The sequence below is a fragment of the Misgurnus anguillicaudatus genome, chromosome 13 (genome assembly GCF_027580225.2).
Source record: "Misgurnus anguillicaudatus chromosome 13, ASM2758022v2, whole genome shotgun sequence".
Taxonomy (NCBI): Eukaryota; Metazoa; Chordata; class Actinopteri; order Cypriniformes; family Cobitidae; genus Misgurnus; species Misgurnus anguillicaudatus.
The window spans coordinates 25,299,835-25,314,613 of NC_073349.2; the positions used below are offsets into that span (position 1 = coordinate 25,299,835).

The 14,779-nt window shown below is 37.6% G+C and overlaps 1 protein-coding gene across 4 annotated transcripts in view; it reads left to right on the top strand.

Moving 5' to 3' along the window:
* The window catches only part of plxna1a (plexin A1a), a 274,556-nt gene extending 263,531 nt beyond the window's left edge, over nt 1–11,025 (top strand). For all 4 annotated transcript variants that reach the window (XM_055187468.2, XM_055187471.2, XM_055187470.2 and 1 more), the window contains exons 28-32: nt 524–714; nt 2,128–2,297; nt 2,383–2,595; nt 4,174–4,324; nt 7,435–11,025. In XM_055187468.2, the coding sequence (XP_055043443.1) occupies nt 524–714; nt 2,128–2,297; nt 2,383–2,595; nt 4,174–4,324; nt 7,435–7,530 (821 nt within the window). In that variant the 3' untranslated portion in view covers nt 7,531–11,025. The remainder of the gene's footprint in view (nt 1–523; nt 715–2,127; nt 2,298–2,382; nt 2,596–4,173; nt 4,325–7,434) is intronic.
* Nucleotides 11,026–14,779: the final 3,754 nt, after the last annotated feature.

The window sequence follows — 14,779 nt, forward strand, 5'->3', positions numbered from 1 at the left end:
GAATAAACACTTGTTCTGTCATGTAATGTAATATATAAAATAAAATAAAATAAAATAAAATAAAATAAAATAAAATAAAATAAAATAAAATAAAATAAAATACAAAAGAAAATACAAAAGAAAAGAAAATACAAAAGAAAATAAAATACAAAAGAAAAGAAAAGAAAAAATACAAAAGAAAATATTATAAAATATAAAACACAATAAAATAAAATAAAGTAATATAAAATAAAATATAAAATAAAACATAAAATTAAAATAAAATATATAATATATGAAATAAAAGATTTTCTTACTCTTTACACGGTTGCCTTAAATTTTGAGTTAATTCAACTTAAAATTATTAGTTTTTATTTAACCTAAAAAAGCATGTAAAACATTTTTAGCAACATTTTTAACATTTACTTGATGTGCATCTATCTGCTATTTTGCAGTGCGTCGGCGTTCACGCATGTATTAACGAATCAGAATTGTCTATCTCATCTTTACAATGCTAAAATTATATGTAATGTTTTGTCTTCAGAGAGCATGTTGAGGACGGCCAGCAGTCCGGACAGTCTTCGGTCCAGGACGCCCATGATCACGCCCGATCTGGAGAGTGGCACCAAACTCTGGCACCTGGTGAAAAACCACGACCACGCAGATCAACGCGAGGGCGACCGTGGGAGCAAAATGGTGTCAGAGATCTACTTGACACGACTGCTGGCCACCAAGGTGTGTTTGCGTGACCTTTTGCACACCTATCCAATCGTGCCTGCCCGTTCCTTTAACATTTAAGTCTTCTTTCTCATATTTCTTTCATTCCTTATCTTCCTCTCCATCCCTCTCCCTCCCTCCCTTCTTCCCCGGCTTGTAGCTTATTTCTTTGCCGCCTAATTGTAAGGAGAGGAAAAAATTGAAATCTGAATATGTTTACAAGCCTCTCGGGTGGTCAATTTTGATACATAATAAAAAACGATAGATAAATGTAATGCTGGAGCGGAGGAGAAGAACAGCAGGAGACAGGTAATTTGTTGTGGATCGAGTGTTTCATGGTGCGTGGTGACAGAGCGCTGAATGGATGCCGGGACTGTCTATCTCACACACACATACACGCACACCAGCATCCTTATCAACACGCTCCGTATTATCCAAGAGCTACTGCTTGTTTTCCTCTCGCTTTCAGGAGTGACACATAATCCGACGCCTCTACTTCAGATCCGCGATGGCATTTAGCGATTTTAGCATTTAGAAAAGTAACCTTTGTGATAAATATATAAGAGGTAAAAAATCCAAATTATGTATATAGTTAGAATAGTAAGACGGAAGAACGTCTTTTGTTGTTCATAGGTTGTACACCCAATAACATTTAAGGTTCAATATACTTAAAGGTATAGCTGAAGATTTTCTTTGTCTGGGTGGATATTGGTCATCCCAGTTGTCAATCATTCTGGTGATATGTTTATGTAAGGCCGTCGTACGTGCTCGTCCCTAGGTTCGCTTTCTGCACATGTGCACTTTCAGATGTTGCATGTGGTGAGCTACGGTTTCAGCCATTCATTGAAGCTCGCATCCCCCCCGTGTTTTTTCAAAATGTCTGAGAGTCGCAAGAGAAAAAGTGTTTACGAATTGTATGACAAGAAGAAAAAGGTGTCTGAAGAAAGAAACAAGACCAGAGTGTTTTTGAAAGAATATTTCACACGCTGCGTGCGCTAAAAGCACAGGTTGGGCTTCCCACTGATGCCTCAGTCGCAAAGTTTCTACTGGACAGGTAAAGTTTAGCACGCTATTTGGAGAAATCCATTTAAAATCACTGCTAGTAAAAGTTGATGTAAGCTATGATTAGCGATGCTAGCCCTGGCACAAGTCACGAAACGCGCAGACACGGTAAACATCTCAATGTACGAGCCATGCCGAGCCGACAGCAACAGAGCGTGCACGAAAAGAACTAGGCTCGTGCATGCTCTCACGTGCACACGTTTAATGGGCGTTGGAGTAGGTGGAGTGTTGCGCAATTGCATTTTTTTTTTTAAGTTGAGAGGGGGTTCTTTTCTAAAATTTGGAAAAATCTTCTGCTATACCTTTAAGTAGGATCTAACCATTAGACGACTCTATTAACTATTAAGTTTTGTTGTCGTCTCACTACAGGGTACGCTACAAAAATTCGTAGATGATTTGTTCGAGACGATATTCAGCACAGCGCACCGCGGCAGCGCCCTCCCTCTCGCCATCAAGTATATGTTCGATTTCTTGGACGAACAGGCGGACAAACACCAAATCACAGATTCAGATGTTCGGCACACCTGGAAAAGCAACTGGTAAGAAGCGGCATTTTCTGTTGTTATTTGCGTGTACAACAACCTCCAGTTCATAATCTACATTTCTCTCTCTTCTTATTCTCAGTTTGCCATTGAGGTTTTGGGTGAACGTGATCAAGAACCCTCAGTTTGTGTTCGACATTCACAAGAACAGCATTACGGACGCTTGTCTGTCTGTTGTGGCTCAAACGTTTATGGACTCTTGCTCCACATCCGAACACAAGCTGGGCAAAGATTCCCCCTCGAATAAACTCCTCTATGCTAAAGATATTCCCAACTACAAGAACTGGGTAGAAAGGTATCCAAGACTGTATTTCACATATTATTTTGTGAATGTATAAGGAATATGTAAATGTATTTGTACTGTTGGAGATGTAAGACTATATGAAGACATCAGGTGATGAATGGAGACAAAGAAGGAATTGAAGCACTTGCAAAATTATCTATTTTTATAGTACACTGCAAAAAATGATTTTCAAGAAAAAAATGTTAGTATTTTTTTTGGTTTTCAGTAAAATTATCTAAAAATCCTTAAATTAAGATGCTTTTTCCTGATGAGCAAAACGACCCAAGAAAATAAGTCTAGTTTATAGACCAAAAAAATCAAATTTAAGTGATTTTGTGAATAAAACAAGCAAAAAAAAAATCTGCCAATGGGGTAAGCACATTTTTCTTGAATTTTTCTTGAATTTAGTGTTTACACTGCAAAAAAATAATATTTTTAAGAAAAAAAATCTTAGTATTTTTGTCTTGTTGTCAGTAAAAATATCTAAAAATTCTTAAATTAAGATGCTTTTTCCTGATGAGCAAAACGACCCAAGAAAATAAGTCTAGTTTATAGACCAAAAAAATCAAATTTAAGTTGAATAAACAGAGCAAAAAAAATCTGCCAATGGGGTAAGCACATTTTTCTTGAATTTAGTGTTTACACTACAAAAAAAGTATTTTTAAGAAAAAAAAATCTTAGTATTTTTGTCTTGTTTTCAGTAAAAATATCAAAAAATTCTTGGGTTAGGATGCTTTTTCTTGATGAGCAAAAAGATCCAAGAAAATAAGTCTAGCTTTTAGACCAAAAAAAAAAAAAAAATTTAAGTGATTTTGTGCATAAAACAAGCAAAAAAATCGGCCAGTGGGGTAAGCTAATTTTTCTTGCTTTTTTCTTGAATTTACTGTTTAAGAAAGATTTTCAAGATTATTTTGTCGTTTTGCTCATCAAGAAAAAGCATCTTAATTTAATATAATATTTTTACTGAAAACAAGACAAAAAAAAACTTAGATTTTTTTTCTTAAAAATCATTTTTTATTTATTTGCAGTGTAAGAAAATTTTTCAAGATTTTTTTGTTTGTTTTATGCACAAAATCACTTAAAATTGATATTTTTGGTCTAAACTAGACTTATTTTCTTGGGTCGTTTTGCTCATCAAGAAAAAAGCATCTTAGTTTAAGAATTTTTTTAGATATTTTTACTGAAAACAAGACAATTTTTTTCTTGAAAATCATTTTTTGCAGTGTAACCGCTATAAAACCACTCATTTTTATGTATTGATTGAAAACAAATAGAAAACAAAACACACTGGTTTTACTACAGTAAAAAATGGTTACTGTAGTAAAACCAGTGTGTTAGTGGTCTGGTTAAAATCAGCTCAAATTCCTACTATTTTTCATAACGAACATGGTGTGATGTAAGTTGGTCTTGTAACAAATCTCTCTGAGATCTTTATATTGCACATATTTTGCCTCACCAGCTAGTCTACTTGCCTGTTTTTGCCCCTCTCCTTTGAAACTGTCGAAATGCCACAAATTCACCTGAAATCAGTGTGCAATCGCTCCCTCACCAGCACCCTGATGTTGCACTGTCTGCTTTGTGGTCCTGCAGGTATTACTCAGACATTGCACGAATGCCTGCCATCAGCGATCAGGACATGAGTGCGTATCTCGCCGAGCAGTCCAGACTGCATCTGAGCCAGTTCAACAGCATGAGCGCCCTCCACGAGATCTACTCTTACATCATCAAGTACAAAGATGAGGTGAGTACAGATGAAAGAAAGTGGCATACTAACAGATCGCATACTGCACAGTGTGCCGGTATACATGCTTTTTTTTTATAGTTTTAAAGGGATAGTTCACCCAAAAATGAAAAATCTGACATGATTTACTTGCCCTCATGTTGTTCAAAACCTGTAGGAGTTTCTTTTTCTGTTATACACAAAGAAGATGTTTTGATACATGATGGTAAACAAACAGATGAACAGTACCCATTGACTTCCATAGTATTTGTTTTTTGTACTGTGAAAGTGTCAACTGTGCTGTTAGCATTGTTGTGTTGTCAGTCAACGTTTTGTGTAAAGTCACTGTTTTGCGCGTGATGCAAATTTCAGCATCAGATTAGTACACAGACCACCAGATTTTTGTAACCCTGCGTACTTTGTATAGTGTGCATGAAGCAAATTTCATCATCAGAATAGTACGCAGACAATGGGATTTTGTAGCTGTGCGTACTTTGTACAGTGCGCAGGAAGCAAATTTCGTCATCAGAATAGTACGCAGATCACTGGATTTTTGTAGCCGTGCGTCCTTTGTACAGTGCGCAGGAAGCAAATTTCGTCATCAGAATAGTACGCGGACCACTGGATTTTTGTAACCTTGTGTACTATGTACATGCGCATGAAACAAATTTCGTCATCAGAATAGTACGCGGGCCATGGGATATTTGTAGCCGTGCGTCCTTTGTACATGCGCATGAAACAAATTTCGTCATCAGAATAGTACGCGGATCATTGGATTTTTGTAACTGTGCGTCGTTTGTACAGTGCGCATGAAGCAAATTTCGTCATCAGAATAGTACACGGACCATGGGATTTTTGTAGCCGTACGTACTTTGTACAGTGCGCATGAAACAAATTTTGTCATCAGAATAGTACGCAGACCATGGGATTTTTGTAGCCGTGCGTCCTTTGTACACGCGCATGAAACAAATTTCGTCATCAGAATAGTACACAGACCATGGGATTTTTGTAGCCGTACGTACTTTGTACAGTGCACATGAAGCAAATTTCGTCATCAGAATAGTACACGGACCATGGGATTTTTGTAGCCGTGTGTACTTTGTACAGTGCGCATGAGGCAAATTTCATCATCAGAATAGTACGCAGATCACTGGATTTTTATAGCCATACGTACTTTGTACAATGCACATGAAGCAAATTACGTTATCAGAATAGTACGCGGACCATGGGATTTTTGTAGCCGTGTGTACTTTGTACAGTGCGCATGAGGCAAATTTCATCATCAGAATAGTACACAGATCACTGGATTTTTATAGCCATACGTACTTTGTACAGTGCGCATGAAGCAAATATCGTCATCAGAATAGTACACGGACCATGGGATTTTTGTAGCCGTACGTACTTTGTACAGTGCGCATGAAACAAATTTTGTCATCAGAATAGTACGCAGACCATGGGATTTTTGTAGCCGTGCGTCCTTTGTACACGCGCATGAAACAAATTTCGTCATCAGAATAGTACACAGACCATGGGATTTTTGTAGCCGTACGTACTTTGTACAGTGCACATGAAGCAAATTTCGTCATCAGAATAGTACACGGACCATGGGATTTTTGTAGCCGTGTGTACTTTGTACAGTGCGCATGAGGCAAATTTCATCATCAGAATAGTACGCAAATCACTGGATTTTTATAGCTGTACGTACTTTGTACCGTGCTCATGTAACAAATTTCGTCATCAGAATAGTACGCGGGCCATGGTATTTTTGTAGCTGTGCGTACTTTGTATGTGCGCATGAAACAAATTTCGTCATCAGAACAGTACCCAGACCACTGGATTTTTGTAACCCTGCATACTTTGTACAGTGTGCATGATGCAAATTTCAGAGTAGTAGTATTTTTGTAACCTTGGTACGCGTAGGCCGCGCATGCGTGTACAGATTATGTAGTATGTAGGCTAGGAGAGGTATTGCTTTTTTGTCACAATGTGCATGTGTTGAATGTCTATGTACATGTACGAGTCAGATATACTATGCTTTTAAAAGGCTGTCTGTTCGACCGTCCTCCTACGTAAAAAAACATACTATACAGGCCATCATCCAGGCATTTAATACAGAAAATGTGCATACTATAAATCATATAATGCATAGTGCATAATACTGGTTTAATAAAAATACTAGCAAGGGGCATTTAAGAAATCTGATAAAGAAAATATAAAATGTTCTTTTCACTTCGAGAAATATCTTACATGCTGTTAAAACGGTAAAATCGAACAGGCTTGATTCAAAAACACTCGGATACAGTGTCCTCCACGTGGGCCTTTACATGAAACGTCAACTGACGGCACACAAGAGATCATGTGTCAAAACCAGTGACTCATTCCAGCCAGCACGGATAAATGAGAGATAATGAGCCGCCGAAGGAGACCATTTACTTCTACCTCATACAGAAATGAAACGGTGTGTGCGTGTGTGTGTCTCTTTATTACAGTGAAAGAAATAGACACAGTGGGTCTGCTTAATTGTTCCTACATTTACAACTGTGTTTCTCCATCCATTAAGCAGATATAAAAAGGTGTCTGTAGTTAGCAGCCGGCTCAGTTTCTTTGAAACGATTTCATTTCCGTTCTCTGTTTCCTTACCTTTGGGAGATTTTAGTTCAAACACAACTCATCAAGCACTCGCTCTATCTCTCTCTCTCTCTCTTCCTCTCTTGCCGTCTGACGTTAATACACTGCAGCTGGTTGCGTTTTAAACACCCGTTTATGTTCATTAGTCTTTATTATCCAGATGCACATGTGTCCACGTGAACATCCTCGTTGAACCTGCGTGAAAACAGGAGGGAAATTAGCGGTCCATTATCTGGCGCTGAGGGTGTTTCTGTTCCTTGTCTTTCAGATTTCCTCTATACTTTTAGTCACAATCTTTTGTTAAATTGCACAGATGTACATGCAGATGTGTCTCAGTATGTAGTGTTGTTGAGAAACAGGTTCAGAGTGATGTGGTGTAATTGGCACGTTTTATTAAGTTGTAGGTTTGAATCCCACAAATGCACGCACTTTGGATAAAAGCATCTTCCATATGCATCATAAAATGCAAGTCTTTTCTTAATGCAACTTTTTATCTTTTACAGATCCTGTCAGCATTACAGAAAGACGAGTTATCCCGGCGACAAAGACTGCGCAGTAAACTGGAACAAGTTATCGACACCATGGCTCTGACAAGCTGAGGACCCCTTCTCTCCGCCCACCTCCAACCTCCTTGCCCCGCCCCAAGCCACTCCCACACACACACGCAAGCATAAACACAAGCTGACGGACTGCAACGACAGAAGCAGTACACTGGAGACGCTCAGCCCAGGATGGAAATCCTCTTTCATCACTTCCATTAAACTCAACACACACACCAGAATGTCTCCCTGGACGTGACGTCCAACCAGTAGGATTTTGTGACCGATGTTTCGTTATTTTATAGTGCGTGTGTGTGTTGAGCCACCGTCGTGTGTGCTTTTACTCACCGAGGATGTGTTGTATTACGAGCCTGAAGACTTTAAAGTCCACAAAGCGGTGAACTTTTACGTACGCCATTTTGTTTAGCGCTTATTTTCGACGTTTTCCCCCCCTTCGGGTTCATCGAACGACTCGCTCACGACAGTCTCCTGCCACTTGTGTTACTGCTGAATTTGCACAATTTACAGGAACTACAACAAATGAAAATGATATAAATATATATATAAATGTGTATAGATATATAAATACAATTGCATTTTTATACAAAAAAAAAAAGAGTGAAGCGTACAAAGTTTTCCATTTTAACATAGAAAAGAATAAAAGATGAATTTGATATGTGAAGACTGAACTATGAAAAAACCTAGAAAAAAATCTGTCCTGTGCCATGTTTTATTTGAATGTTGTTTAGTGGAAAAAACGATTTACTTTAGATAAAATGTGCTATGATTTAAATGTTGACTACCCTAGTGACTGAAGAACTAAGAGTGAAAATATGTGCAAAAAGAACAAACGTGTTCCCATGTGGTACCTAGGTGTTTTTAGAGGGAACCGTCCTCACCAAAAGGGTTTCATTGTTCGGTTAACGGTCGAATGTGTGTTTATACGCATTTTTATTTGAGCTTTATCGTTAATATGGTTTTAGTACGAAAGCCACATCTGCGACTTTCGGAGAGACAAACTTGGAAAACGGTCCTTTTCACATCAAACGTTCGTTTCTCATCATTTTAGGCATATGACGGAAATGGCACTCGGAGACTCGTACGAGACCAGTATATTTTTGCACAACGCACATTGGTTAAATGAAGGAAAACTTAAGGTTGAAAAACCGACGAATGTGTTACTGTTTGATGTACTTTGCAATTTAATGCCGTACGAGAAGGTTCGCTGACATTCGGCATTAAATGTTTGTTTTTATCATGCAGTTCCCACAAACTTTTCTCTGCTCTTAATTTTTGGAATTGTAATGAAAACTGTGGTACCAAGCACTTGTTTGAGCTGAATGGTCCTGAATGTGCTGAATTTACCCATTCCAAAAAAAAAAAAAACAGGTACTTAAGCTAGAAGTTGATTTTAAGCTCACAAAAAGAAAATAAAACTATTGTATCATGTTCTTAAGAAGCCATCATGGCAGGTGACATTTTTTTTAGCTCATAAGCTACTTGGCCATTTTTTATTAATTTGTTTTTCTTTCTGGATATTTCTTTCGTCCATCACGCCCCATCTGTCTCTTTTCAACACGAACTATGAGTGTAATGATGATTATTTGGAGTTGTGAATTGCAATGTTACAAATGTGAATCTCTTCAGGGGTATGAATTCGATAAAGTCAAGCTCTTCCCCTCTTGCTTAACTTTTCTTCGCCATCCTGCTTGTTTTGGAGTTTCTCTTTATCTTCTCTCTCGAGAACGTCGATAGCCGTGCGAGGGTCTGTATGGCGGTGACTGGCTTTCATGTGCTGCAGCAGTCAGTCATGTTCAAACAAGAGAAAGCCTCTTTTGCTTTCGGTTTCCACCGAGATTAAAGCAGAAGACTTTTTGAGATGTGATAGAAACGACTTTGAAAGATTTAGGTCAGAGACCCGAAGAGAACGATAGTGAGTCACACAAACTGAAAATCCGACGTTTTCTCGCTCGCTTTACCTCGATACAGCCAGACATCAGGGTTCGTTTCAGCTAGAAAAGTATTAAAAGAATCGTTCATTTACAGATTTATTTATTTATGTTATTGAATTTGTCATTGCAAATTTCTCCTAATCAACTGGGAGCAGGTCTCCAAAACTCTTCCGTAGAAATGTTCACCGGGATTTTACTTCACACAGATTATTTGATTGTTTTTATTTCGCTTGCATGTTTGATGTTAGCTCTCATACATCGCATACATTATTTTAGCAAAAGAAGCTACATTCAAGGAACTGTCAGACGACTTGAATGTGAACATTTGTTCTTAGTACACTACTGTTATCCGTCTTAATTTTAAGTAGAAGAGGGTCGACGTCTTATCCTTTATCTGTACGCTTTTGTAATATCTGTATTTCATTTCTAGTAAATTAGTGCATGTTTCTACGCTACAGGTGAGGCCACGTTATTTGAAAATACAAGCATGCTCTTCTACTTGCGTTCCAAAGGTGGACGATTTTCATTCTTCATCCCGACGTTTAAGCTAGACGTATAGTTGAGTTTTTATGCATACGCGAGGGTCCGCGAACCGAATTTGACATCGGTATGGTATGCGCACACTGTACTAACTTTTTACGCGTAGGCTACGCATTTTGTCACAATGCGCAAATAAACTATGCTTTGCAAGGCTGTGCGTTCGACCGTACGTTCACGTATACGTAAAAAAACAAACTATACTCTGTGCTATACAGTCTCTTTTTATTTTCTATTGTAGCTTTCCAGATGGAAAAAAATATGTTGATGTGCTTTGCTTTGTGCTACTTTAGCAGGACTTTGGTGATGGTGATTGTAAAACAGCTGGTTGCAATGTAATGTCTCAGGACATGTGTTTCACTATGATGTTGTCTGTTTTCTTTTTATTCAAATTTATTTTTATGCAGTGTTACTTTGATTTTCGATGTTTTTGATGAGTTGTGGAACATGTGTGAACTCTTCAGAGATGCTCTAAAATTTCCAAGATTTTGGTGTGCAAAGTATTTAAGTGATTGCTTCTCATTTCACACTGCTTGTTTTGGGAACGGTGACTTATTTTGAGTACAGGAACAAAAACATTTCAGTTGTAGATGAAGGGGAAAGCAGGACAGAAGGTGTTTTAGAGATCAAAGAGCTTTCGTTTCTGCACAGAGTGCCTTGTCAGCTCCTCATCTCTCGGCCACCACTGACCCTTCCATTACCCACAATCCATCTCTTCCCATCTGGTTCTCTATCACTGTCTGACCACGCCTTCATTCTCAGAAATACCAACCTCTTAATTTTCAGTTTTTAATTTCTGCTTATGGTTTGAAAATCCTCTTTGAAGGATGAATTAATTTAAGCGTAGGAACAAAATGTGAGCATGTAGATTTCGAAGAAAATAACTGAAGAATTTTAATACTTTATTAATTCTGATACCTTTTGAAGAGTTTCAGACTTGAATCAACTGTGACAGGTTGGCTGTTAAACGCTCATTGTGTAAATATTGTGCTCTTTCCTATTTTGCAAATTTATTATGTGTAAATAAACACATGCATCAAGGAGAGATTAAACATTTTTCGCTAAACTTTGAAGTTTGAATGTTTTATTCTTTGACATACAATGGGGTCCTAAAGTCTCTAACAGTTACTAACAGTGAAAAAAATTATAATTACATATTTTATTACAAATAATCATTATGTTAAAAAAAAATCACCCTGATCTCACAAGAATTCATACGTATTTTATGAGTTGGCTAATTTGTACAAAGTGAATCGTACAAAAACATACGATTAGCAAAAAAAGTAAAATAACAAAAGCAATTGCCGAACCTCGCCCTTAACCAACTTGATCTCACGAATTTCCGTGTTATAGTCACGGATCTCCGCATTTTTCCGTGTCCATACCACAGACTTTCTTTTCCGTGTCAGTTTGACGTATTGGTAACTCAATTGTTTTTCCTATTTTCTTACTATTTTCGCTTGGGCTTCGGGTTAGAACGACTTTCTGTAACATAAAATGACATCTTAACCCAAACCCAACTCAGGCAACAATTGTTTAAGAATCCAGAAAAAATTAGTATAAACCAATAGATAAAGTGACATCCTAACCCAAACCCCAAATCTAGCCACAGACCCACGCGGAAATAGTTTAAAAATAGGAAAAATTGAGTAACCAATACGTAAAACTGACACGGAAGAATTTCCGTGGTACGGACACGGAAAAATGCGGAGATCCGTGACAATGACATGAATAAATGAGCAAAATATTCCGTGACTATACAACAAAACTTTGTGAGATCATGTTGCCTTTAACCCAGGCGTCACAGGGGCATAACATTTTACAAAAATGTATGAATGTGGTCATACGAATTAATGAGTTGGCCACCTTGCAAAAAACGTACGAATTGGCATGAGATGACGTTGAAATCTTTTTATTTGAGAATTTTCAATTGTACAAATAAATGAGATAACATTATCAATGTCAAATTTGTATGTATATAATCTATTATATGTCCCCCCATTTTGATAAACTTATTAATTTTATTCTTAAAACTATTTATTTTATTCATAAATTTTAATGTGGTCTTAGACATTCGGACACCAGTGCAGATGAAGAGATGTGTGGTCTTGAAATGTAGTTTGTGGAAGAGAGGACTGAATTTAATGTCTGTGTCTATAAGCCATTCAAGCTTTGCTCCAGAAGTTTTCTAACTAGACAACATTTAACGGGACTGTTCATCCAAAAATGAAAATTTAGTTTTACCCTCATGTTGTTCTAAAACTGTATGAGTTCTTCTGATAAATACAAAGGCAGACATTGAGACATAAGAGCAACCCCATGAAAAGTAACAAAAGTGATTTTTTTCCGAGCCCTGATTATATTTGCATTTCAAACATTGCAACCCTTGACAGAGCTGTTAAATATAGCACTGTTTCGTCATCGTTTTGCGCATGTGGGTCCGGAAAGCTGTTTTTAACCATGATACTTTAAGTAAATTCCTAAAGCAGTAATTTTTTTCTTATAACGCGTTGTGTTTCTGGTTTCATGTGTTAAAGTACTGATCAATCTACAGGTTATTTAGTGCTCTAACATGAGCATCCTGAAATTTGACTTCTCAGAGTTTTTCAAAATAAAAGTAAATCGGGTTTAAATGTCAGGAGTTCCTGACGGGACAAATTTAACACTTGTTACTTTTGTCCCGCTGCTAATACTGTTTCATTATGTTGAAAATTTATATTATTCTAATTTTATTTAATTTAATATTCATAGTGTCCAAAAATGTTATTCTCAACAATTCAAGTTTGTACTGTCAGGTTGTTTTTGAAACATTTCAAAAACCGAAATTTTAAATTTTAATTAAAATTTTTTATTTTTTTTTGCAAAGATAAATGACAAAATATGTTTGCAGTTACAAGGTCACAGTCATGAATATTTACTAAAAACAAGTGTAACACAAAAATCTTTTTATGTTCTGTTGTGTTACTTTTGACCCACGTGTGTGTCGTCCCAGCTGACAGGGTCAAAAGTAACAATGCGCTACTTATGTTCAAAGTGAAATTATACTCGTTTTACATTTGTTCAAAAATCCACCTTGTATTGATAGACCGCACTTGAGAGTTATTGACCACAGCAAAAATATATCTCTGTCTAAAACATTATCTTTAAAAAAAAAAAATTCTGAAAAATGGTACCCCTGCTCTCCCCTATTTGTTCTTCCAGCCTGATCTCACGAACATCCGTACATATTTTATGAGTTGGCTAATTCGTATAAATTCATACGAAGTTAACCGTGCAAAAATGTACAATTCTCATGAAAACAACAACAACAACGAAACCAAACCCCTAATTCCGCAGGGCCCGCACCTAACCCCAACCTCACAGGGGTCAAGGCAAAGCGTACAAAAGCGTACATATGTGGTCGTATAAATACGAATTAGCCAACTTGTAAAATATGTACAAATTTTCATGAGATAGCGTTTGATCTTCACAGGTAGAGCAAGATGCTGGGCAAATTGGAAGAAATTAGGAGTTCAGCTGCAAACGCCTCTAAACGCGTCAAAAATAAGATAATAATATTAACTGAATGCTCTCGGCACATATTATACGTTTATCAAATACTTGCCACCCTGTTGACACTTTAGTTTTGGTGATAACAGAGAGACTGTGATTTCTCTCCTTAAGCTTTTCGGTGAACCCAGCCAGATGAAACTGGCCCCATTAGCTCAGAGTAATTCAATTAAAGGTCTTTTTGAAGGAAAGCTCAAATTGTCCTATGATTGCGAGCCCACCGAGTCCTTGATTCTGTCAGACCCAAATGCGCATGAAGCACTAACGCTGTGATTTATGGCTGCCTGGCAGTGGATGTGATTTTCTTTCCTCTAAGCAGTTACAGTCAATGATGGCCGCCGTTCAGCCGAAGCAATTAAAGCTCTGCTCCACTTATGTTGCTACTTGAACATTTTAAATGACATAGCAATGTACTGATACTGTGAATAACTTTCACATAGTTCACAGTTTGTCAGGCACAAATACCTATTCATTTTCTCAGGAAGAATGGTGTGTTTGCTTGCATAAAATACTCTTTTATATAAGAATATGAGAGTGATGATAAGAAACATTGTCACAATGCGATACTGTTAAAGGTGCCGAAAAATGCAAAACGATGAATAGATGATTAAGAGTTCTGTACATGTACATGACTCAAACACTATTGTTTACTCATCCTTATGTTAACAGGCCAATCTCAACATAACACCGACTGTGACATTGCAGTTGAGATGTGTGCCCCCAACATTACACATTAAATTATTTTGCATTGATTACCCACAGAAGACCTTTATTAACCCATTGGAGCCATGTGGATTACTTCTGAAAGTCAGAATTTGTTCCATGATTCCTGTTTTCTACCATTATAAAGCATGTATGCTGCATGTGATCTGGACAAGTTTCATAAGAGTCCCCCAATTCACATCTACATCTTCAGCGAGCCATCAGCTAAACTTACAATCCTTCCACCATTTTTCCCGTGACCTTATTGCCCTCTTCTCTCTTTTAACTGTCTCTCCCACTGACAGACACATTCTTGAATGGTTGATGGTCAAAATAAAGAGACACAGATGTGGACAATTATCTCTGTGCTCACTCATGCGCGCCGGGCACTCGGTGGGTCTCTGAGGACGGGCGCTGCAGATGAAGGCGTGTGGGAATGATCACACCTGCGCGGTGGTAATAAGATGGCGGTTCACTGAGAGGCGGTTTGATTACCGAACTCTGTGACTGGCAGCGGGATGTAGTCACTGTGATTTGGGGGGACGATCTAAGCCGGATCTCACAGTGGT